The sequence below is a fragment of the Pelophylax lessonae genome (assembly GCF_965119305.1).
Source record: "Pelophylax lessonae genome assembly, chromosome: 11".
Taxonomy (NCBI): domain Eukaryota; kingdom Metazoa; phylum Chordata; class Amphibia; order Anura; family Ranidae; genus Pelophylax; species Pelophylax lessonae.
In genome coordinates this window covers 62,178,630-62,203,628 of record NC_138778.1, presented here as the reverse complement: position 1 = coordinate 62,203,628, position 24,999 = coordinate 62,178,630, and the positions used below count along the sequence as shown (strand labels likewise).

General features: G+C 43.9%; 1 protein-coding gene across 3 annotated transcripts in view; it reads right to left on the bottom strand.

Annotated features, from left to right (window-relative positions):
* The window catches only part of SEPTIN9 (septin 9), a 492,973-nt gene that overhangs the window by 218,156 nt on the left and 249,818 nt on the right, over positions 1-24,999 (bottom strand). For all 3 annotated transcript variants that reach the window (XM_082272025.1, XM_082272027.1, XM_082272026.1), the window contains one exon: positions 17,635-18,258. In XM_082272025.1, coding sequence (XP_082128151.1) covers positions 17,635-18,258 — 624 coding nt within the window. The remainder of the gene's footprint in view (positions 1-17,634; positions 18,259-24,999) is intronic.

Genomic DNA, 24,999 nt, shown 5'->3' with positions numbered 1-24,999 from the left:
TAGAGAGTGCAAAATCTGGTGCAGCTGTGCAGGGTAGCCAATCAGCTTCTAACTTCAGCTTATTCAGTTATGCCTCGTACACACGCATGGATTATTGGCCGTGAATTTTCGGCCAACGTCCGATCGGCCGATTTTCGGCTTGTTAGTATGATGCTTTCGACAACCGACTCCGACTTTTCGGCCGAATAAAATCTGGTGTGCAGGCTTTAAAATTTTTGTTGGCCGTCAACACCACGGCCGATTTTTGGTCAGTCAGTACAGATTTCGGCAGACTGGGCATGCTCAGAGAAGAAAAAACAAGAGAAGAAGAGAAGAAAAAACACACGGAAAGTAAACCATCACATGACATCACTTCTGAAGTAGAATTTTGTTGGCCGAGAAAATTTGTGTGCAGTCTAGGCACATTCCAACCAACAAAACACAATTTGGACAAAAGACGGCCGATCGGTTGGCCGATAATCGTTGCGTGTGTACGAGGCATTAGGCTCCATTCACACTTGTGCAGCTTGTCATGAGACTTTAACCACTTTACCACCGGAGGATTTTGCTGTCTTATGTCTGGGCCACTTTTTGCGATTTGGCACTGTGCGACTTTAACTGACAATTGCGCGGTCGTACCCAAACGAAATTTACGTCCTTTTTTTCCCACAAACAGAGCTTTCCTTTGGTGGTATTTGATCACCTGTGCGATTTTTACTTTTTGCGCTATAAACAAAAAAAGAGCGTAAATTTTGAAAAAATAACAATATTTTTCACATTTTTTTTATATGAAATTCCCCCCAAAAAAATGTAAAAATCACATTTTTTTTTAAATCTTTGGCCAATTTGTTTTCTGCTACCTATGTTTGGTAAAAAAAATCACAATAAACGTATTTTGATTGGTTTGCGCAAAAGTTATTGCGTTTACTAACTAAGGGAAAGATTTCTGTCATTTTTGGTGTTTTTTTTTTTTTAATGAGTAATGGCGGCGATCTGCGATTTTTTTTTGCGGGACTGCGACATTGCAGCGGACAGATCGGACCCTTGACTGACATTTTTGACACTTTTGGGGGTACCAGTGACATTATTGCAGTAATCAGTGCTATATATATGCACTGTTACTGTAAAAATGACACTGGCAGGGAAGGGGTTAATTTTATTGGAGAGGGAGGGGTTAATGTATGCCTGGTGCTTACTGATGTGTGTGGGGGGAGGTGACTGAGTGACACAAGGACAGATCGAGGGTTCAGCTACGCTGAACCCTGCAATCTGACCCTGACTGTCACTTAGGAGATCCGCCCGCTTGTGTTTACACAAGCGGGCGGATCTCCACACTCAATTCCCCGACGATCGGGGAAGAGCAGCGGCGATCGCCGCTGCTCCTCCCCTGGCCCGACTCCCGCTGTGACTGAATACAGCAGGAGCGAGCCTCCGGCGGCGGCGCGCGAGCCACCGAGAGAGGGGAATGTCTGGTGACGAGGTACTACGTCGCCAGACGTTATCGAGCCACTTTGCCGCAGTAGTGCTCTAGTGAGCAGTCGGCAAGTGGTTAAAGTCGCATGACAAGTTGCAGTCCATTCTTTTCAATAGCACCCATTCAAATTAGTGCGACTTAAAGTGTTACTAAACCCACACCAGTAAAATCTGTTTGTATATTCAGTAAAACATACTTGTTATACTCACTGTGGAACCTAAGGTGTTTATCCTCCGCGTTTTGTGATCCTGTCTTCTCTGATCCTCCCATTTTTCCACTATCCCCAATCCATCTCCTGATAGAACAGAGACCTAGGAGGCACTCTGCAAATGCTCAGTTTGGTGTGTATACCTAGAGAGTTTTATGTTTTTTTTTTTTTTGAAGGGTGCATGTGATTGGTAAAGGGCCAATTATCACTGTCCATACAGAAAGTCTGGGTCATGCAGCCTCAAAGGACAGTCAGAGGATAATGAAAACTCCTCCTACAAAGCTTGTAACCAGTGCTCGGCCGGACACTGATAGAAGTCACAAGACCACTATATACTGCTAATGAGAAAAGATATTTAGCAGTTTATATTTACTAAAATAATTGCATTTCCATGTTCTGTGTACTGTGGGAGACCAGATATATTTAATGCAGGGTCCTGGGTTTAGTAACACTTTGGAAAGGTGCCTGCATTACTTTGGTGTGACTTTTGATGAGACTTTGGTCCAGAGAATATAAAGTTGGATCAAAATCACACCAAAAGTTGCATCAAAGTTGCACTCCAAAGTCGCACTGGAAATCATGCAACTTTGGAGACGCGGTAATGTAAATAGAGCCTTAAGCTTTGACAAAAAACCTGGAAGCTGATTGGTTTCTATGCAGAGCGGCACCAGATTTTGCACTCTCCAGGTTTAACAAATCAACCCCCGAGTGTCTCAGTGTGGGCTTCCACTAGGATGAATTATAAATACAGTAAAACCTTGGTTTGCAAGTAACGTGGTATATGAGCAATTTGCAAAACGAGCAACATTTTTTTAAATTTTGACTTGATATACGAGCAATGTCTTACTATACAAGTAGTATTGAGTGGTATGATCACAGTTTTAATGTAAAAAAGTGGAATGACACTCACAATGTTAAAACAAAATCTAGTCTTAAGGAGTCTGGTGCTCATCCACATTAAGCCACTGGTGTATACAGTACGTGGCCAAAGGTCAGAGGTGGCTGCCAGTGCTTCCTGGAGAACTCAGAGACATTTAGAGACGCTCCCAGCCGATTGGGGTGGTCATAGCGCGTGTTCGAAGCACCTGGAAGTGACGTCAAAGGTTCCCCAGTGTCTCAGAGTTCTCCAGGAAGCACTGGGAGGCACCACCGGCCCGGACTTCTGGTCACGTACTGTATACACCAGCGGCATTACACGGATAAGCACCAGACTCCTTAACACTGGATATTGTTTTTAGCATTGTGAGTGTCATTCCACTTTTTTTACATTAACACTGTGATCATACACATAGATGGCTCTGCTCTTTTTGTGCTTTGTGTCACCTGATTAAGACTTTTCAACAGAAACAAGCCCTGTTAAATCATTTTTAAGTGAATAAATGGTTGTGGAACAAATAATCTGAGTTTCCATTATTTCTTATGGGGAAATTTGCTTTGATATACGAGTGCTTTGGAATACAAGCACATTTCCGGAAAAATTTTTGCTTGCAATCCAAGGTTTTACTGTATTGACAAGAACGTGTGCAAACTACCTATGAAGATCAGCAGAAAACAGAGAATGGGTTATAAAGGAAACATGATCATGCACTATTCCACATTGCACAGTAGAGGACGTGTTTGAGTAGGGCCCATATGAATACAACAAAAAGAAGACCCGGTATCCAGCTATAGGTCATTGACTGTCACAGGAATGATGGAATATAGGTGGTCTTCTAGAGACAGCTGGAAAAACCTATCCTGTTTTACCAAGCAACTAAAATATTACCTTTGGCTGGATTAGCACTTTAAGGCCCCTTTCACATGGGGCAGACTCCATTCTGATCTGCAGGGGATCCACTCACAGATCCCCTTCTTTTTAGAGCAGAGCGGGCAGATGACAGGTCAGTGTCCGCTCAGTTTCTGCAGTTCTGAGTGGACACGGAGAGAGCCTGCTCTATGGATGGCCGGGAGTAAATGGACTCCACTGTCTGTTTACACTTCCCTCTGATCTGACTCCCCCAGACAGAAGAGAATGGGTCCCCCTCTGTTTGTTTTTAGTGGATCGGATCAGAAGGAAGGTTGGCAGGCAGGGCTTGAAAAATTAGCTTGGTATCTAGGAGCCAGCTAAAAAAAGTTAGGAGCCAGTTTTTTTTTCGCGCATGCCGAATAGCCAGCTTCTGTCGGACCGCCTGCCATACACACGGGCCAAAGGGCTGCCAGTTTTTATTGAATCGGCTGATGCTGCCTGGCATTCGGCCTGTGTGCATTTGGCTTGATGGTGTGATGGGCAGTGGCTCACCAGGGAAGGACAGTGCAGCAAGGTGGGGGCGATAGGAGATCCAGTCATCCAGTAACTCATGCCACCTTAGGCCCCTTTCATACGGGCACCTCCGCTAATTGGAATCCGCTTGCTCAGTGGGAATTTCTCCGCTAATCCCAGCTGAGCAGGCAGATGACAGGTTCTGTCCGCTCCTCTATGCAGAGCGAACACTAACACAGTCCTTCTCTCCTCTATGGGGCAGTCAGATGGAAATGTATTGCCTTTCCTTTTCCATTCGATGCTATCTGATTCGATCTACCGGAGGGATGGAAAATAGGACCACCAAATAGGACCACCATCCATCTGTTTTTAGGATCGGATGGCGGTGGTTGTCTGCGGACATCCGCTGCTCCATAGAGGAGGCTGAAGGGTCCGATCAGGTCCACCTGAAAAACTGACAAGTGGACCTGATCTGACAGCCCGTGTGAAAGGGCCCTTCGGCTGTGTGGCATGACAGGGAGAGAATGAAAAATAAAAAATGAATTTTAATGAAAAAAAAAATATTAATTGCAAAAAACTGTTTCCATCTTTGTGAGATTGTAAATGGAACTGAGGTCATTCCAACAAGCTGCCCCACACTACCTGTCCACTCACAGGTAAGGGCAGGGCGCCAGATCAAGCCCGCAACACCTTCAACCTCTTCTCTTTGGAAAGAGATGGGCAGGTAGTGAGAGCAGGCAGGGGAAACCCTCAGCACCGCCAGTGACTACTTGTTGCATCCCCGGCCACCACAAGAGGGTGCCAGTTCCCCAATGTAAGCGTCTCACTACAGAAGGCCGCAAAGCCGCAACCTCAATTACCGGGAGGCGCGGCATTTAAGTCCACACACCTGCAGGCAGGGGCTGCATGGTAGAAATCCCAATCTGCAAAAACTCATTTCAGGGAGGTGGCAAACTCATTTCAGGGAGGTGGCACTCCGCACTCCGTGCCCCCCATTCCCCCCACCACCAATTTAACAAAACTAGAGGATGATCAAATTAAATGCAATCAGTATATAGAGGTTTACTTCTTTTACACTGTACATGCTGGGATATTTACAATTGTGTGGTGGGGGCTATTTGCAGCCCTAGCACATATGACTTACTGCTGGTGGATACTGCTGGTGGTTACTGCTGTCTGGTACTGCTGGTGGTTACTGCTGGCTGGTACTGCTGGCTGGTACTGCTGGTGAGTACTGCTGGCCGGTACTGCTGGCGGGTCCTGCTGGCTGGTACTGCTGGTGGGTAATGCTGGCTGGTACTGCTATTGGGTACTTCTGGCTGGTACACTGGCGGGTACTGCTGGCTGGTAATGCTAGCTGGTACTGCTGTTGGGTACTGCTGGTGGGTACTGCTGGTGGCTACTGCTGGCTGGTATTGCTGGCGGGAAATGCTGGCTTCTCTGAGAGACATCAACGGAGTGTGAAGAGCTGGACTGGAGGAAGCATGTAGAGCCGATGCTTCCTGTATCTCTCCTCTCACAGGCAAAGTGCATTTGATATCACTCCACCTGTGACAGGACGGAGCCGGAACTACACAGGAAGCATCAGCTCCATTCTGACAGCTGATGGCTCGGAGCCGGGATATTGCACAGCACTTGCAGGGTGTCAGGGAGCCACAGCCCACATGCGGGAGGCTTGGGATGTCTGCAATGGGAAGAGGACACCTGGCGCAGTGTAGCCCAGGCCACTAATTCTTGTCGCCAATGAGACCTGGCGCCTGGGGTTTGTGGTTGTGTGAAAGGGACCAAAGGTCTCATGCACAATGATTGTTTGCCCAGCAGTTCTGAACACCTTTTCTCCTGGCAGGAAAATTGCAGTGTAAAAACTTTGCCTAAATCTGCATTTTTGCAAACTTATTTAGGTTTTTTTAGGCATGACAACCGTTTGGGCGATTATTCATTCCATTGGCCAAAATATCAATTTCTTCTGACCACTGAAACGAATGAATGCTCAGGCACTAAATGTTTTTCTAACAAATTGCTTTTCCTAAACATGCAAGCCTGTCAACGCATACGTGTGCATGGACACAAAGGCTAACATTGAGGAGCGTTTAGAGGCAGAGAAAAAAGTCAAACCCCCTAAAAGTCTGCATTTTTGATGCCCAATGTGCATAAGGCCTAATTATTAAATCATAACGTATTTGTAATCCCTAAAATCTCAAATAACATTTTTTCAAATATAAAGCTTCTATTAAAATAATACTTCATGATCCAGCAATGAAGATCCTTGTTCAGGTACTTCTTATTATAGGGTGACAATGTTCTGTTCCTGTCTTTTAAATGTGCTCCTGCATTGTCACCCTATCAAAAGAGACTACAAATTGCCCTTTGGCGAAGTCACAAGCCAAGTCAGGGAACCAAACTCAATTTCATTGCAAGCCACATCAGCATCATAGTTACCCTCAAAGGACCAGCTATATCTGTAAGACTATGTACCTACTCTTTATCCTATTAAATAATTGCCTATGTATTTGATTTTTACTGGTTTTAGTAATGACTTAGGCTGTGAAGGGCAGGTGCAGACTGGCCCAGAGACCCCTCATACTTCTGTAGCAGGTCTTGCAAGTCTGTAAAGGAGGGTCGGACACTGCTAATATTATCCACAAGAAATTTTATTGGAGACTGCTCAGACATAACATGGTTCTGCCATGGTGTCCTCTCTGAGCAGTCTCCAAAAAAGTTTCTTCTGGATGATACCATCGGTGTGTGACTCTCCTTTTCAACTGGCAAAATATTGTATTGTTCTCATAATAATTATAAGCAGATGTCCAGAGAACCCCCCCCCCCTTACATCAGATGTCAAAAGCCCCCCCACCATCAGAAGTCAAGAGTCCCCTTACTCTCCCTTACATCACAGTGCACCCACCTTCCCATGTGCTGCCGGGAAGAAGCTGGGAAGCATAAAGTGCAGGGTCTGGAGGAGGCCCAGAGGTGGGCTGGAGTCAGCTGCCGGAGTCTACTGACTACTGTAACCAGGGGAGGTGGAGATGAGGGGTTACTGTGGCTGCACAGAGAGGTGCATGATCTGTAGTAAGAGTTCTATCCTCCTCTCTGCTGCCGACTGCTGAGACTGACAAGGAATTGGGGGGGGGGGGGGTTAAGGGACGAGCCTCTCTGCCGCTGCACAGAGAATGACAGGATCTTTTCTCCTCTCTGCTGGGACAATGTGAGGGCCGAGACAAGAGGAGTCCCGCAGCTGCAGGAGATGTGTGAGGGCTGGATTTGGCCCAAGGGCCTTGTGTATGACACATGTGGGTTAAATCATTTATTTTGAACTTACATCTCTTGTCAAAAATGTTCTGAAGTCATTTCAATCTTCTCTCTATAAGGGATGGACATTGTGATCATTTTAGATGATATCACATCTGTAAATAGGGATGAACCAGTTGCAGCAGATATTTCTAGCTCAAAGAACATAGGATCCCAGACTGCACTTAGTGCTTAAAGATTCTGCATCTGATATCCACCATTTGAACAGGTTTTAGATGACATTGGGTAGTGTGCCAAGAAAATATAAAGCCGAATTCCAGGCAGCTATTAAAACATGAGTTACTTAACGTAGAATTAAACCCTTGAGGGATAAAAATACATGTTGCTGTGTTTTTTTTTTTTTTTTTTTTTAATAAAATATGTAATGGCTTGCTGTGTTTTAAGTTTGGGGGGCTTTTAAGTCTTTTTAGCAGAGAGCAGTTGACTACCATGCATATCGCAAAGGCTATGGCAGAAGCATTCACCATAGCCCTGGGTGCACGGTTCGTGAAGTCGCTGTCAATCCCAGCTCTTGTGGATTTTTGGAAGGGATGGTTGGATCTCTCTGCACAATAACAGGATTGCTTGTGTGCTCACATATTAATCTGTAGACCTTGAGAGCGTGCTGCATAGAGTGACAACGCTGCTCCTGCAGTGAGACACTGCAGAAGCAGCATTGTCACCCTATCAGAGGAAGCAGCTTCACTGGCAGGATCACCAGGTAAAATTGTGAAAACTACAATGGCAACAACAGAGGATCATGCCAGAGGTTGGTAGCCTACGTGACAGAGTGACTACATAGAAGCAAAAGTGGAAAACAGGGACAGAGCCATATCACCTCATAACAGGACATGCCTGAACAAGGACCTTCATGGCAGGATCACCAGGCATTATGTTAGTGAAAGCTGCAGATTTTAAAGTAATACATTTTTGAAATTACATTAACACATACATGAGATTTTATTGCTTGCCTTTAAACGTACTTTAAAGAGGTTGAAAACCTCTTGAAAAAACTATAAGACAAAGGCATAATGAGGTAGTATGCATCCCATACTAGCTCATTATGAAATATTTACCTTAGAACGAAGCTGTCTCTGCGGTGCCCGCACACCGCTGAAACGGCTGACATCTTCCTGGGTGTTACTTCCGGGTTTGTGGGCTCCAGCGCTGTGAGTGGCCGGAGCTGTGATGATGTCTGTTTGCGGCACGGGCTCTGAAGGTCTGGCATGGTAATCCGGACCTTGAGAGCGCGTGCGCTGATGATGTCATCAGCTGCATGCACTCTGAATATCTCCTAAACTGTGCAAGTTTAGGAGATATTCACAGTACCTACAGGTAAGCCTTGTTATAGGGTTTACTTCCTCTTTAACTACCTCCCACCCGGGCCATTGTAGATATACGGCCGGGCGGGAGTCTCGTCCTTCTGAATGGACGTTCCGGAACGTCCTTCAGAAGGAGAGAGATCGCGCCGCCGCGGGCACGCGCAGTGGCGCGATCTCGATGTGCCTGTGTCCCTCGGACACAGAGCAACATCATTCGGCAGGAGGGCCCTGTGATTGGCCCTCCTGATCACATGACGGCTGTGTCCAATCACAGCCGTCATGTAATGTAAATAGAGCCGTTGTAACGGCTTCGATCTCTTCTCCTCCTGACAGATCCTGTCAGTGAGGAGAAGAGAAGAGGATCGGTGCTGCTGCTGGGGTGATCAGTGAGTATTTCTAATTACTCACTGATCACAGGGGGGGTCTGTGCTGGTAATCAGATGATTGATTACCAGTGCAGCCTTGGGGGGGGAGGGGTGCCACTAGAGCCCCCAGGGATGCCCACCCATGACCACCAGGGATGCCCACCATGGCCACCAGGGATGGCAAGCAGGGCTCAGAGAGCCCCCCAGTGCCCTCCCTATCAGTGTTGCCCACCAATGCCATCTATCAGTGCTGCCCACCAGTGCCGTTATTGCCATCTATCAGTGCCGCCCACCAGTGCCCATTACTGCCCACCAGTGCTGCCTATCAGTGCCCCCCATCAGTGCCGATCAGTGCCCCCCATCAGTGCCGATCAGTGTCGATCATTGCCGCCCAACAGTGCCACCTATCAGTGCCCATCAGTGCCGCCAATCAGTGCCCATCAGTGCTGCCTATCAGTGCCCATCAGCGCTGCCTATCAGTGCCCACCAATGCTGCATATCAGTGCTATCTATCAGTGCCACATATCAGTGCTGCATATCAGTGCTACCTATCAAAGCCCATCAGTGCTGCATATCAGTGCCACCCCATCAGTGCCACCCCATCAGTGCCACCCCATCAGTGTCTCCTCATCAGTGCCTGTCAGTGCGGCATCATCAGTGCTCATCAGTGCAGGAAAAAACATATCTATTTACAAAATTTTATAACCTAAACAAAAAAACTTTTTTTTTTTTCAAACTTTTCAGTCTTTTTTTATTTGTGCACCAAAAAAGGAAAAACCTGACGGTGATCAAATACCACCAAAAGAAAGCTCTATTTGTGGGGAAAAAAATGACACAAATTTGGTTTAGGTACAATGTTGCATGACTGCGCAATTGTCATTCAAATTGCAACAGCGTAAAAGCTGAAAATTGGTCTGGGAAGGAAGGGGGTTTAAGTGCCCAGTATTGATGTAGTTAATATGACTTATTTAGTATATCTTTTAATTACAGTTTCATTTCACATCAATTGCAAATTTAAAGCTAAAATGCCACTAATATTTTTCTGATGGCTCCAGCTTTCCAGGTGACAAAGTGCATAATACACTTAGGTCTTTCTAGGTGATCCTTTTCCTGAGATACAGCAGCTTGAAGTCTTTCCCCCACTGCCCAACCAGACATATACCAGACAGAGGAATAATTAATTAGGCAAGAGTGACAGTGCTTCTCTCAGGCACCAGGCCCTTCCCTAAGACAAGCACTGTCACAATGTATGCAGGAGGAGGGAATGTCAACTCCCATACCTGTCAAAGAAAAAATAAAGCAGTCGACAAAGGTGCGCTCATAGTAGAGCGCTGCTTGGTCTCCCTACATATGTCGCAGTCAGTCTGGGACTTGTACCAAGGCGGTATATTTTTGATTACGTTAGTGTACGACAAAAGTCCAACCGGCAGCCACGCTTACTACACAAGGGGCACTGACAGGTGTGCTCTGCCACAGCCCTGTAACAGGAACACCCACAAATTGGTGGTCCTTTTGGGGAGGAGCAGATAAGCTGAAAATGAATAAAGAAAGGAGTAAGATTCTTACAAGAAATCAACATTTTATTTACAAAAGACAACGAGTGTTCTTCTTTAAAGTGATATTAGAACCTCAGGTTTTCTAATCATTTTCAGCAACTAATTTAATTGCTTACAAGGTACGCAGCTTAGTTACCTTTTAATCCTTGTCTATGTTCCAATTTAAAGGAGATGTACAGCCAAAGCTCATTTGGCTGTACATCTCCTATGGATCACAGGAGTGTATTTCGTTCTGCACTCTTGTGACCTGTTTTCAGCAGAGAGTGGTCTGAAGTCCGCTCTCTGCTGCCGTCACAGATGTCGTTCCAGGCACCGCGTCATCACGACCACGGAGTCAAGATATGCCAGGTGCCTGGACCAACAACCGGCTCAGTCTCTCAGCAAGCCGCTGAGAGCCTGAGCAAGCCGCTCCTCCTCCCCCCCCCCCCACAGCCCAGCGCTCCAATGAGCGAGGAGGGGGCAGAGCAGAAAGCTGCTGACTGACAGTCAGCAGCCCCCTTCTCATGGAGCTGTCAGACCAGAGCAATCAGCAGTGTTCGATCACTTGGTTTTAAGTGTAGAGGCGCCAGGGGACAGATGCAGCATCGGACTGATGCTACATCAACCTAGGTAAGTATAACTGGGGAAAAACGCTGAATCCCATACTTTTCTTTTAAGCTGGAAATATGACCTCTTTCCAGGTTTCCTTTTTCAGGGTGGGTCCTTTCTATTGCAGTTGTAGCACCCTCTAGTGTAGAGTGCTAGGTAGGAGGAAGAGGAGTGTACATAGACAGTGTATCAAGTTTGAGTGTCCCTGAAGAAGCTTTGTTCCAGTCAAGTGGGCTTCATATATTGCCCCGATCCTCATCCAAGTTATTAACCCCTAAATAAAAAAACAAAGCTGAAGGGGCTGTTTCCTGTCTCAGTGAGCATGTGGAAAAATCAATGTGCCTGGCTGTGCAGGGTGAGGGATCCCTTTTCATCAGTGGCTCCTACGAGGGATCCTATGAAGCCGCCCTTGCATGCAAGGACTAGAGCTGTGTCCTCCTACACTTTGTGCATCACGCACAGCCCCCATAGCCTAGGATGGCAAAGCACTCCAGACTGCACTGTCCATTGGTAAAGTAATTCTAAACATTAATTTTTTAAAAATAATAAACATGTTATATTTACCTGCCCTCTGCAATGGTTTTGCACAGAGCAGCCTGGAACCTCCTCTTCTCCTCTTCCTCCTCTTCTAATGAGGCCCCCAACGCCTCTCCTGGCAGGAAGCCGCTTCCTATGGAGGCACTCATGCAAGTGTGGGGGTAAGAATTTTAACAAATAGATTACTGAGGATTGTTTATTCTATTGTGCTCAATGTGTTACCCAAAAAAAGTTGAGGTTTAAATACTACAGTACATTAAAATGTAATTGACTGATATGAATAAAAAGACATGTCATCCAATAACTGTTTCCATTCTAAAACACTGCTGAGATAAGCACAGAATCAAAGATTTGAAAATCTAAATGTCCAGGAAAGGGTTTAAATCAGACCATATAGGCAAAGTTCCCAACCTCCTCCCAGAGTAACGCAATTCCCAGATCGCTGGGTAAGTTGCATGACTCACTTAGGTCAGATGTCCCTGCACAGCCCCCTCTCCCAGTGACTTGGACATTAATCATGTTGTAATCATCTGGTATCCCAAAACACGATGACTCGCTGTTATCACAAGAAAGGGATAGTTTCAGGAACAGCTCGTTGTTATCACAAGAAAGGGATAGTTTCAGGAACAGCGCTCTAGAGGACTGTGCAAAACAATAGTGTGAATCGTACTTTTGTATTTCAAAGTGAAAGCTTTTGTCAGTATGTGGATTGTGAATCATCTGGACTGGGGAATAATGTGACAGCAGAATAAAACACCATAGGCCCCCCTTTCTCTATATGGGGAGTGACTTATAAAGATGCAAGAAACTTCAGCTCATGTGGTCCATGTAGGACCAACTGTTTAACCGCCTATGGCAAGCATATAATTTTTCCCTATTTTCCACAGCCAGTCCTCGCTTTGAGATTGCCAGAATCATCCTTGGGACCCTGGCAGCGTAGCCCAGACCTTGTAGACCATGGGTGACAAATCAACAGATGAACTATGCAAACGTCAGTCCAAAATGGCGTTGTTTGAGCCCCCTGCATGGTTTATTTACGTTGTTGGGTGCCCGTGGGTGATGTCTTGGATACCCACCATATATCACCTACTCGTTCTGTTTGCATCGGAAAGAGAAGAAGGAGGGTAATGGACAGATGCAGACTTCTATGTGGGGAAAACCATAGGCACCCAGCAAGCCGCCAAGCCAAAGGACAATGTATTTTAAATATACTGCAGCTGCACTTATTACAAAGCAAACCATCTGTTAATTTCTCCTGATCTGACTTCTGCTCTCTCTGCATTACTTCCACCTGACCCCTGCACTCTGTGTGTTACTTATTTCTAACCGGACCTCTTCTCTTTCTGGGTTTCTTGTTCCTGATGTCTCCATTACTTCCACCTGACCCCCGCACTCTGTGTGCTACTTATTCCTGACCTGACCTCTGCTCTTTCTGTGTTTTTTGTTCCTGATGTCTCCATTACTTATGCCTGACCCCTGCACTCTGTGTGTTACTTATTCCTGACCTGACCTCTGCTTTTTCTGCGTTTTTTTGTTCCTGATGTCTCCATTACTTATGCCTGACCCCTGCACTCTGTGTGTTACTTATTCCTGACCTGACCTCTGCTTTTTCTGCGTTTTTTGTTCCTGATGTCTCCCTTACTCATGCCTAACCCCTGCAATCTGTGTGTTACTTACTCCTGACCTGACCTCTGCTCTTTCTGTGTTTTTTGTTTCTGATGTCTCCATTACTTATGCCTAACCCCTGCTCTCTGTGTGTTACTTATTCCTGACCTGACCTTTGCTCTCTCTGCATTACTTGTTCCTGATCTCTCCATTGCTTATGCCTGATCCCTGCACTCTGTGTTTTACTTACTCCTGGCCTGAGCCCTGCTTTCTCTGCTTTACTTGTTCCCAATCTCTCCATTGCGTATGCCTGACCCCTGCATTTTCTGTGTTATTTACTCCTGGCCTGGCCTCTGCTCTCTCTGTGTTACTTGATCCTGATCTCTCCATTGCTTACACCTGACCCCTGCACTCTGTGCATTACTTACTCCTGACCTGACCCCTGCTCTCTCTGTGTTACTTGTTCCTGCTCTCTCCATTACTTGCGTCTGACCCCTGCACTCTGTGCATTACTTACTCCTGACCCACAGCTGCACAGGCTCAATTTTATTTTATTTTTTTAAACCATACCTCTTTAATCTCCTCCCACATGGTACATCATTCTGCTGCTTACAGTGGCCATGATATTTTTTCTTTATACCTTGAATGTCTGCCTCTTGCTCCAAAAGTCAGTGGCCAATTGTCTCAGGGCATGTTAAAAATGAGGGCATGGCTAAAAATGGGAGTGTGATTTTGTGTTTTAAACATGGGAATGTCAGGATGTCCCTGTATTTAATTTTAAAAATATAATAACTTTAGTCTAAAGCCTCATGCACATGGGTGCCTGGGGTGATATGACATAAAATTTGTGTGTATTTCCCTTCCCAGGATTCATAGCTGCTGCCTGCAGCTGTCCATTGAAGTCAATTATCAGATGCAGCTGTACGTAGAGATAGGTTGGCACTTATGTAAACACTTGCACATGTGCGAACGTATGGCACTGTGCATGCAACAGTAATTGAAGGGAAAAAAGAAAAACAAAAAACCCATGGCAGATTTTAAACCCTTCCCTACTCTATCCAAAACCGACAAATGGCTATAGAGACACTTTAAATGTATTCTTTCAAAATATCCTATTTGCAGCTGTTTTTAACTATTGTACATTTCTATAAAGGCCTGATAATGTGTTTTTTTACATGAAGCATTCATGGTTTGGCTTGTTTATCAGTCTGAATTGACGGAGTATGTCTTTTGCCCAGACGGCATAAGGTATCTTTCTTTCCCCTTTTTAGAAAGTTGTGAGCTATGTAAAAGTGTGTCAAATCCATTTTCTGCACATTAATACTGCAACTTCCTTCGATCATGGGGTTAAAAAGAGTTCTGTATGTAACTGTATAAAAGGAGCCACCATGTGACAGCCCTAATGAACAATGGGGCCATTTTGGGTGTTATGCATGGCACTATTCATTGATCATATGATAACAGCTCTGATGCTTGCATGGATTCTATTTTTCTTTAAAAATGCTATGTGTTTAGTTACTGCAAGCAAATAGTGATGCCTAAACGTCCAATTAAGATGTTCCCAAATATCATCTAGGAAGAGCAAAGATCGCTAGACACACCAAGGATTATACTTATAAATGTGTTCATAAGTACTGGATTGAGATCAAATAATATTGATTTTACGGCTCAGTTTATTTTCTGAAAACCAGTGTGTATGGTTGAGAAAACCTTGGTAATTGCTCAAGTCTTTCTAAGTGGAATTCATCAATGTAAAAAAGGCCTACTAACATTTTTGTACTATAGACCCATTGGCACAACTATGATGTGCATTATGGGGTATAACCCAACCTAGGCCCACAAGGGTAGATAAGACTGTGAGTGCCAGGGAATCAAGAACATCCTTCCTTCCTTCCTTCTTTCTATTCTTCCTTCACCTCCAATTACTTCCTTTAAAGCTGATCTACGGGCATATAATGTGTAACAAATAATACAGCTGTATATTCATTAAATGGGTTTTTGTAAATGCAAACCTAACTGTTACTTGGTATCAGTATCTTGCAACTGCCTGTACAGCAGAACTCAGGCTGGGAGAGTAAAAAGCAGCACAAGCAGCCAATCAGTTATGTTAACAAAGGACATGATTACAGGAGGAGAGAGCAGAGTGACAGATGAGCTCATTTGTTTGCTTGACACCATATAAAGCAAATAAGTTTATCTTGGTTTCATCAGACCACAGAACATGGTTCCAGTAATCCATGTCCTTAGTCTGCTTGTCTTCTGCAAACTGTTTGCGGGCTTTCTTGTGCATCATCTTTAGAAGAGGCTTCCTTCTGGGACAACAGCCATGCAGACCAATTTGATGCAGTGTGCGTCGTATGGTCTGAGCACTGACAGGCTGACCCCCCACCCCTTCAACCTCTGCACCAATGCTGGCAGCACTCATACATCTATTTCCCAAAGACAACCTCTGGTTATGACGCTGAGCATGTGCAGTCAACTTCTTTGGTCGACCATGACGGGGCCTGTTCTGAGTGGAACCTGTCTTGTTAAACTGCTGTATGGTCTTGGCCACCATGCTGCAGCTCAGTTTCAGGGTTTTGGCAATCTTCTTATAGCCTAGGCAATCTTTTTGTAGAGCAACAATTCTTTTTTCAGATCCTCAGAGAGTTCTTTGCCCTGAGGTGCCATGTTGAACTTCCAGTGACCAGTATGGGAAAATTAGAGCGATAACACCAAATGTAACACACCTGCTCCCCATTCACACTTGAGACCTTGTATCATTAATGAGTCACATGACACTTGGGAGGGAAAATGGGTAATTGGGCCTAATTTGGACATTGTACTTACTTTTGTTGCCAGCGGTTTAGACATTAATGGCTATGTGTTGAGTTATTTTAAGGGGACAGCAAATTTACAGTTATATAAGCTGTACACTTACTACTTTACATTGTAGCAAAGTGTAGTTTCTTCAGCGTTGTCACATGAATAGATATAATACATAAATGTGAGGGGTGTGCTCACTTTTGTGAGATACTGTAGCTAATCTGCTTGAATTTGTAGAAGAATGTCAGCATTGGCAGCCCCTACATTTGTTTTATGACAAATTTCTTTAAATTTCCTCTAACCATTCATCAGCACTTGCTAGGGAAGACTTTTCCATACCACCAGCTAACATATCCCCTATTTCAAGGACACAATTAAAAGGTCGTGGGATCAAAAATAAGAAATCCACCATGTTTCCTCAAAGGCTACAGATATTTTAGGCATCCGTGGATTGATGGCAGGCAGTGATACCGGCCTACTTGGTCCTAAGGATACTGGGAGACATGCTGTCAGGGTGTATGAATGAATCTGTATATAAGGGAAGGCGGTTCACCTGCTTTCTCCCAAGTTTTAGGCCTGCTCTTGTGGATCATCCATTACTGTCTTCACAGTTTGCACAGTTCTATATGTTAGGTATAGAGCAAGGCAAATTCAGACAGCACATACAATCATAAGGAAACAGGCTTGTAGAAAAACAATCAATACTTACCTCCAATCAAAATCCCCACAAGAGGACTAAAAACACAATGTAAGTGCAGGGCATCATGGGCCCCATTGTGCAATGATGCATAAATCAGTGCTAATAACATCATCAGGGCTTCCCTTTGCATCACTAAGAACTGTCCACCATTGGGTGAGGGCCATAGAGTTAGAAGATTGGCCAGAAGACTTCAAAAAAGGTATAAAAAAATAGCATAAAATACTGCTGGTGGGACCAGTGGAGGTAAAGTTAAAGGGGGCTGCTTTGCGGGAAGTCCAGAGTTAGGCTTTAAGTAATCACCATCTATTCAGGGGTCTACACCTGCCCTATATTCCACATTTATGAAAAACACAGCTTGGATATCAACTGTGTCACAAAATGATCCTGTTCTTTCTCATAAGTGATTTTCTGCTTGAATAAACAATGGAATAGATGCAGGACAAGTAAATGATACAGTAGTAAATGTAAGACTATTGCTTCGACCAGTCTGGCGCCACTCAGGCTAATGAAAGCAAAGTTCTGGTGTCAAATTTTGCATAGCTACTTTTACATTCATGGAGAGAACAAATATGTCTAATGTTAGGTCTTTCAGATGCAACAGTGGAAGAGCTACCAATGTTAAATATAGATAAATATTATTTCAATGCAAATAGACTGTTTTTTTCTCCTCGTTTCAGGCATTAATGTTGGATTCTCCTGTTTTCATCCATTCTGTGAATAACTCATTATGTGAGCCTTATGTTGCTGTTTTTAATCATTTAAGCACTAATGTAGCACGTACAGATTAACAAAACCATCAACAGAACAAACGGCAATCTGGTTCAAATAAAGTTGCCATAAAGAATAAAAAGCAGGACTTACGCATAAACAAATCCCCTGAGCCCCACTAGGGCTAAGGGCTGGTGCCATAATAGGGAAATAGTTGGATGACTCTATCCATATTTTCTCTAAGAAAATCCAGGACTTACCCTCTGGTGATCTCTGTTGCTGAACTTCTATCTGGACGGTCTGCAGTTTTGGCTCTGGTTGATTGTGAAGCATGGTCGACGAAGGTATGGAGTTTTCCACCTGTTTTACTTGGGGGACTTCTGGGGATTTAGGCATTGGTATATCAACTCTTTTAGCATTGGTTTCTTCTGTTCTTCTGTGAGTCATCTCAGGAATTTTAGAACTTGGAGACTCTCCTCGGAGCTCATGAGACTTTCCCAGAGTTATCTCTGCTCTTCTTGGAATGGGCTCAGGAGGTTTATGGCCTGGTAGTTCTGCCCTCTTCAAACCAAAGCGGGAAACTGCTGGGGCAGAATTTTCCACCTGCTTAGATGAGATGTCAATGGAGATCTCTGTTCGTCTTGACATGGGTTCTGGATGCCGAGACCCCGCCAGGTCGATTCTCCTAAGTGATGATTTTGGAGATCTTTGGCCTCCAATGTCTCCATGTCTCAGGAGTGCTTCTGCATTTCTAGGGCTTTGTTCTTGAAATTTTTGAGCGGCAGAGCCCGCACCTCTTAGGAGTGGGTTTGGAGTTCTGCGGGGCTGGACAGAGGGGTTCGAAGACTGGTCAACCTCCTCAACCTCAAAGGACCTCTTTAGTGCTGAAAGAAAGAGAACATAACATTAAATTGTTGAACTTGTATGTAAATTATAGCCCATGAAAACACCATGGTGACTTGTATTTCTCCCAGCATAGTTATTTCATTTGTGCACTTTCATTTTCAATCACCGTACTTAATATACACTATTTTAGCTATGTGTCACTGCAAACACTTTTAAATAATTTTTCAAATACTAAGAACACTATCTGTTGTGGTTTATAGACATAATCATTTGGTAAACCCACAAAATTATATGGACGGGCTTGAATTCCATTTTTATAATTCACTATTCTGCTGAACAGCACAGTTGAGTAAGCAAGTCACATGTCACATGGCCTCAAACCATTTATCTTTGCAATAGGACGACTCTAGTGATAGGATAGGGCCATCAACCAGTATTCAATAATTTTTCCCCAGAATAACTCTGTTGTATGAAGGAATATTTTATTAGAACAACATCATATTTGTCTTACAGCCAAGTTTTGAGACCACATAGGGCCCATTTATCAAGGCAGAAAGGCAGTCAACGTCATTATATCAAAGCCGTTTTTTTGGGACAATGCAGGGCCTCTTTTTAAGGCAGAATGATGATCATTTTCCTATATTCAGGCCGGGTTCACATATGTGCGGCCGTGGGTTCGTGCCTGGGGTCCGGTGCTTGTCTGTTCACCGGTTCAGGTGTGATTCAGGTCTGAATTTTTTCCTGAATTTGCACCTGGAATGGACCTAAATAAACCACATCCAAGTTGCGCATATGTGAACCCAGCCTTAATGTTTCAGGACCACACAGGGCCCCTTTATCAAAGTAGAGTGATGATCATAGTCATATTATAGCTGACATTTTGGGACAACATAGGGCCTTCTTATCAAGGGAGAATGACGATTTTAGTCATTATAGTATAGAAAGTGTTTTGGGACCATGCATTCTTTTAAAATGAATGCTTTAGGTATTTATGCTTATCCAAGTCTATCCAAATCAAAAAAAGAGTTAGAGTTGGGCTTAACTAAATATCTTAAAAAGGTATACTAAATTTTACAGCGTAGTCCTATTAAAACGACTCAGTATTTAAAACCACCTAAAAAGAAGCTCTGCCTGTAATCAAACTATCTAAAGACAAATTTGGAGGTAGGGTTAGAAGCCCTTTAATGTTTTTACTGCCTTTCATGTCCTTGTTGGCCGTTATCACCACGCCTGAAAGTGAGGGAAAATTTAAAGTTGTGCCTAAAAAATCCAGAAGTCTCTCCAAAACAGGAACTTTTTCAATGGAGATGTTTTCTGTTGTGGCAACTGTCTAATAGAGGATTTCCTTAGCTTTAGAGAGATGTTCTGTGACTTTGTGTTATATCTACAGGACAGGAAGTAAAGTGAGATTTGCACAGTAGGAGAGGGAAAAAAACAACCTGACAGCAGTTTTAACTCTTCCTCACTCTATCCAAAACTGAAAAAAAATTGGGCTTTAGATATACTGTATTTAAGTATTTCATAACTTGCCCTTCTCATTAGTCATGTTACCAATCTACACTATTCTGAAGAGATAAACTTTGTGAAAAACCCTCAGCATCCAACATACGTTTGGAAGTGTCAGCTCCAGGTCACTGTGTTCTAAGGTCCCTTTGGCCATTCTCTAAGTCACTACTGTGATGAACGCCCATTTGCTGGGACGTTCGCCACGGGCTACTGGAGGAGTGTGGAGGCCAGCCTACTGCCCACGGACTACGGGCCCTGGCTTGTAGGGGAGCGTGGCTCTGTGTGGGGGTGTATGCTGGGGGACCCTTGAAGTACTGTTACTTTGAATTCAAGTCCCTGTCACCCCAAGCGACACAGACTCTAGGCCTAAGCTGCCTACAACAAAGAACTTCACACAATGAGAGACTAAACAGAATGGCAATACTGACTGGTTATCGCGACAAACTGAACTGGAAAAATGATCTGTGAGTACTCCCCGGACATCCTCAAGCCGATCCGTTATTGATTAGACTGTGTATGCCGGCTTGTGGTTAAGGGGGAGCAGTGTAGCGGAATGGACACTGAGAGTGAGGTTTGTGTTGAAAGAGTGAGGGACTCTTTCACTTGAGACCATAATATATCTGAGCAGTGTCCCCCCAGGAGGTGTGTGGGGATGTATTGCAGATGGCTAGAATATGGCAGAAGAGACCCATGCTAGTGGGGTGGGGTTTGTTATTGTTGAATACCTGCATTCCATTGTCCTATTGTTCCTGTCTGCCTAAGTAAGCTTATTATGGGATGTATATGTTTGTGTGTGGAATGGCTCGAAGAGGGAGGGGTTTTCTCAGAGATCTCTAGATCGCTTGTGTTTTCAATAAACTAAGTCATTCTTGTTGACTCCCAGAACTGTGTGTCGTCCAGGTACTGGGGGGAATTTTGCCTTGGATATTTTAGCACTTCCTCAGCTTCAAGGATTATACAACTGAGATACCTAGGCTGGGTATTGGAGCTCCGTTACAACTTCTCTGTTCTGTAGTACTACAGGACCTAGCAGAAGAAACTAAAGAATGTAAAGGGGCAACAGTCATCTAACACTTCCATAAATGGTGGATGCTGTAAATCCTTCATCAGTCTTTAAAGTGGTACTAAACTCTTCTATCCTTTACAGTCAAGGAAGCTGCCATATCCATTTCTGATCTACAGTTGCCATCATGCTACACGTGATCAGCTATGAAACTTGCCACTTCTTGATGATTTGGTTGAAAGCAAAAGCAAATGTGTCAGTCATCACTAATGTCATGCAGGACTGGTACATAGCATTGTGCTGTCTGGGTCCAAAAATAAAATGTTGCCCCCCCCCCCAAACAAAAATCACGTCCACCAAAAGGCCCCCACATCCATTATTTTATATAAATATAAAATTTTGAAAATATTATATACCGTATACTGGTATCTTCTTCCATAACTCACCACCGGCCCAGTCCACCAAACACCCACTCTATGTCCTCAGTCCTCCTGTCACTCCTGTGTCTGCCACGCCCTAGAAGATCTGCGTGAGATGGTGTGCGCTTATGCCTAATGTCATTGTGCACACCACAATCACACGAAGGACGTTTCCCGGAGGAGACACTCAGCCTCCTCATACTCATCAGTTTGCACTACGGGCGGCAGTATGAGATGGGAAAATGCCACCCGTAACGTGCCGCAAACTGATGACACACAAAACTGCTGGAAAAAAATCTTGGTAGTCAATTTGCTGCCCCTCCCTAAGTTTCCGCCAAGGTCTAATGGACCCAGTGGGACCCATGGTAGAGCTGGCCCTGATGTCATGCCTTGAATGTAACCGTTTTGGGAAACAGTCAGAGAGGAGCTAAACCCTCCTATCCTTTTCAGCCAAGGAAGCTGGCATCTCAGCATCTGTTTAATCTTCAGCAAGTACCACAGTGCTGCACATCTGATCAGTTTTGACTCCAGCCATTTAATGGTTTGACAGTTTGGTTGAGAGAACAAGCAAATGTGACAATTAGCATTCCCAGCATGCTGGGAATGGAACTGTTTTTTAACTGTTAAATTGAAACGTTTAGTTCCGCTTGAAGTCAATGGGTGTAGTTCTGATTTAATACAGCAAAAATTGTCATTGTAAGCTGTGGGACAGGTAACTATTTTTAATTTTTCTTACATGTATAGCTTTTCTTTTTAATAAAGAGGCAAAGTCTCTTTAAGAGATCAAGAGATCACAACTTTAAGAAAACAGAATGATGTTAATAGCAATTCCTCTCCCTGTGTAACAATTGATACACGGACAATTCAATCCCTGTTAACTGCTGAGGAATTGTGGTTTAGAGGGGAAAGTGACTTAACTGATTTTCTATTAGCAGGCCTGTATTGTACCATTGGTTGATAGCCACACTAGTTAGAGGATTAACTTTTTCAGATTTTGCTTTTCTTCTGCTGACAGAGAGTAACCACATCCTACGCCCAGATGTAACAAGCAGTTCTTTGCTCCAATTCATAGTGTGCCACGAAAGCAGTCAGGAAACGGTTAAAGTAAAATCAAGCGTCAGCAAAATGACTTCCAGTACAGAGGAAGAGAGGGCCAAACAGACCAAGAAAAAAACTCTGTTTGCGTGGAGTTAAATTCAATATTGTGGACTGTACAGGGAGGGAGTTACTGAGAAAGATATTAGAAATTAGGAAAAAGAATAAAGAATAGAGTTGCTGCTTTATGCAAGTAAGAGGAGGCAAGGCAGTTCAAAAAGTGGACTTTTGCTTTGTTAGGCCTGATGCAACAATGCAGCCCGTGATACATTATTGCTGAGGAACTGAACACTAGTTTAAGCACAGGTAAACCCTAACTGAATGGCAGTTAGTTTGCTAAAGCACTGTAAATCCTAATGTTCACCTTTTTTTCTTTGCAATACAAGGGACATTATAGAAAAAGGTCGGAATTAATTGTCTTTTTTATCAGGTAGCACATTACTTATCAGTTTTGTTTTAGGGAAGCTCTAACATCCCCTAATTGGATGTAAAGGGGCCCCCCTACCCATTTTTTTAACCCAGCACACCATGATGCTCTACATGGGAATTGTGGCGCTCTGCAGTAGTGGTTGCCCATTACGGTGATAATGTTGGGTTGCTCTTCAAAATAAATGGCACTGCAATGCCCTGCAGTTAGCACTTTACATTGCATTTTGGTAACATAATTGGTAAATCATGTATTTTAGCATACATTACTGCAATCAAAAAAGTGAATAGGTCATTAGAGAATCCAACTGCAATATTTCACTACAGTGGCGTGTTTTTTTAACCTTTGACAAAGCTTTGACAAATGTCTCTCTCTCTTGTAGGCAGATTTCCCAGTTTTTAAGCACCTTACATTAATAATTCTATAATGAAAATTCTATCATTATTATTATACAGGATTTATATAGCGCCAACAGTTTGCGCAGCGCTTTACAATATCATGGAAGTGAAACACCAAAACTTGGTCAATGGAAATGACCATTAGGGGGAACTGGAAAATCTGGATGAGATATGTTGCCAATGCACTCCTTGAATACAAATGAAGTCTCCATGTAACAGAGCTTTCCAATAAATATACCTTGGAGCATTAGGTTCATTGACTCAATACCCAGCTGTCAGGACTTGGATCTGAACCTGCAACCTCTGCTGTGTCTGGCAGCATCTCTTCTTGCTGTGCCACCTGAGATGCTGGAGAGCTCTCTTGACAATTCCTTGGACAATCTTGCCTTGAACCTTGTTTCTGGTGAACATTGAACTGTTTGCTTATCCCATGAACTTCCTATTTAAGCCATGCCTTTACGCTTTCTGTTTGCCAGATTATTTGATCTCTCCAGCCAATATCTTGCTTTTGTCACTCCTGCTGCTGACCGTATCTTCGCTACCACTTGTTACCGCCCTCTGGCTTGTTTCTCAACTATGCTTCCACTTGATCCCAACCTGCAACCATTTGTTACCAACCTTTGGCTTGTTTAATGACTATGCTTCTGCTTGACCCCAATCTGCTCTATCTGCTACTGGACCCCGGCCTGGTACAAACCTGAAGCAAAGCCCATCTCCACCAGCAGGAGCTCTGGTGAATACCATCTAGTGTTTAGACCCCGCACCTTGAGTTTACCTTATCCACCAAGGTGACCTGGCTGCTTGTATACTTATTCTGCTGGTTAGTGGGAGCCTTTCCCCTCTTATGGCTACTGGTCTCTGAGGCTGACCCCTCTGCATGGAGTTTGCATATTCTCCCTGTGTTTGTGTAGTGTTGCCCTGGGTACAGTACTTTCCTTACACACTCCAAATATATGCTGATAGGCCAATTGGCTCCTGTCTAAATTGATCCTAGTACATGTATGTACGCATGTGAGGTGGCAACCTTAGATTCTAACCTCCTTTTGGTCAGGGACTGTTGTAAATGTACAATATGTATGTAAAATACTTAATATTTTGTTGGCTTCTAATAAATACCTGTAATAAATAAATATGCAATGCTAAATTATCCGTTATTGAGCAGTGTGCCATGCCATTGGCCATTGGACCTCCTGGGGGTTACAGCATGATGATTGCGAATAACTACAATAATTACAGTGGCACATTTAGAAAGCACAGCTATTTTCCTTTACAAATGTGCTCTCTACTTTAATTATTTTAATGAATGGGGAAAACAGCCCTCTAAATTATCCGTTATTGAGCAGTGTGCCATGCCATTGGCCATTGGACCTCTTGGGGGTTACCGCATGGTGATTGCGAATAACTACAATAATTACAGTGGCACATTTAGAAAGCACAGCTATTTCCTTTACAAATGTGCTCTCTACTTTAATTATTTTAATGAATGGGGAAAACAGCCCAGTCACATGACCTGTCAAAGTCATGTGACCTGATGGAGCTGTCCTCTTATGGGGTATTCCCAGAAGCATTATGCAGAGAACACTCCGCAGGGCACCACAGGCTTCACACCACATCTTGCATTGTATGAATGACCCGTAAAATACAAACACAATGTGGAAGTGTCCTGCGGAGAGTGAACGATGTTATACGCTCTCTGTTTTACATAGGGCCCTATGTAATTCGGTAGCTTGCTTTGTGTCTGTACTCAAAGCGTTTCACATGGTGTCACAAGGAATAATAAAGATTAAAACATTGTTTAGTGCAATCCAACCCACCACAGTTTTGCTATTGTTACCATACTTTATTCATGGCTCAGTGTGGGCTCATTTCTTTGGTTCTTGCGAAGGATTTGGCATACTGTATCCTTTAGTGAGTCTGATCTGATAGATTCC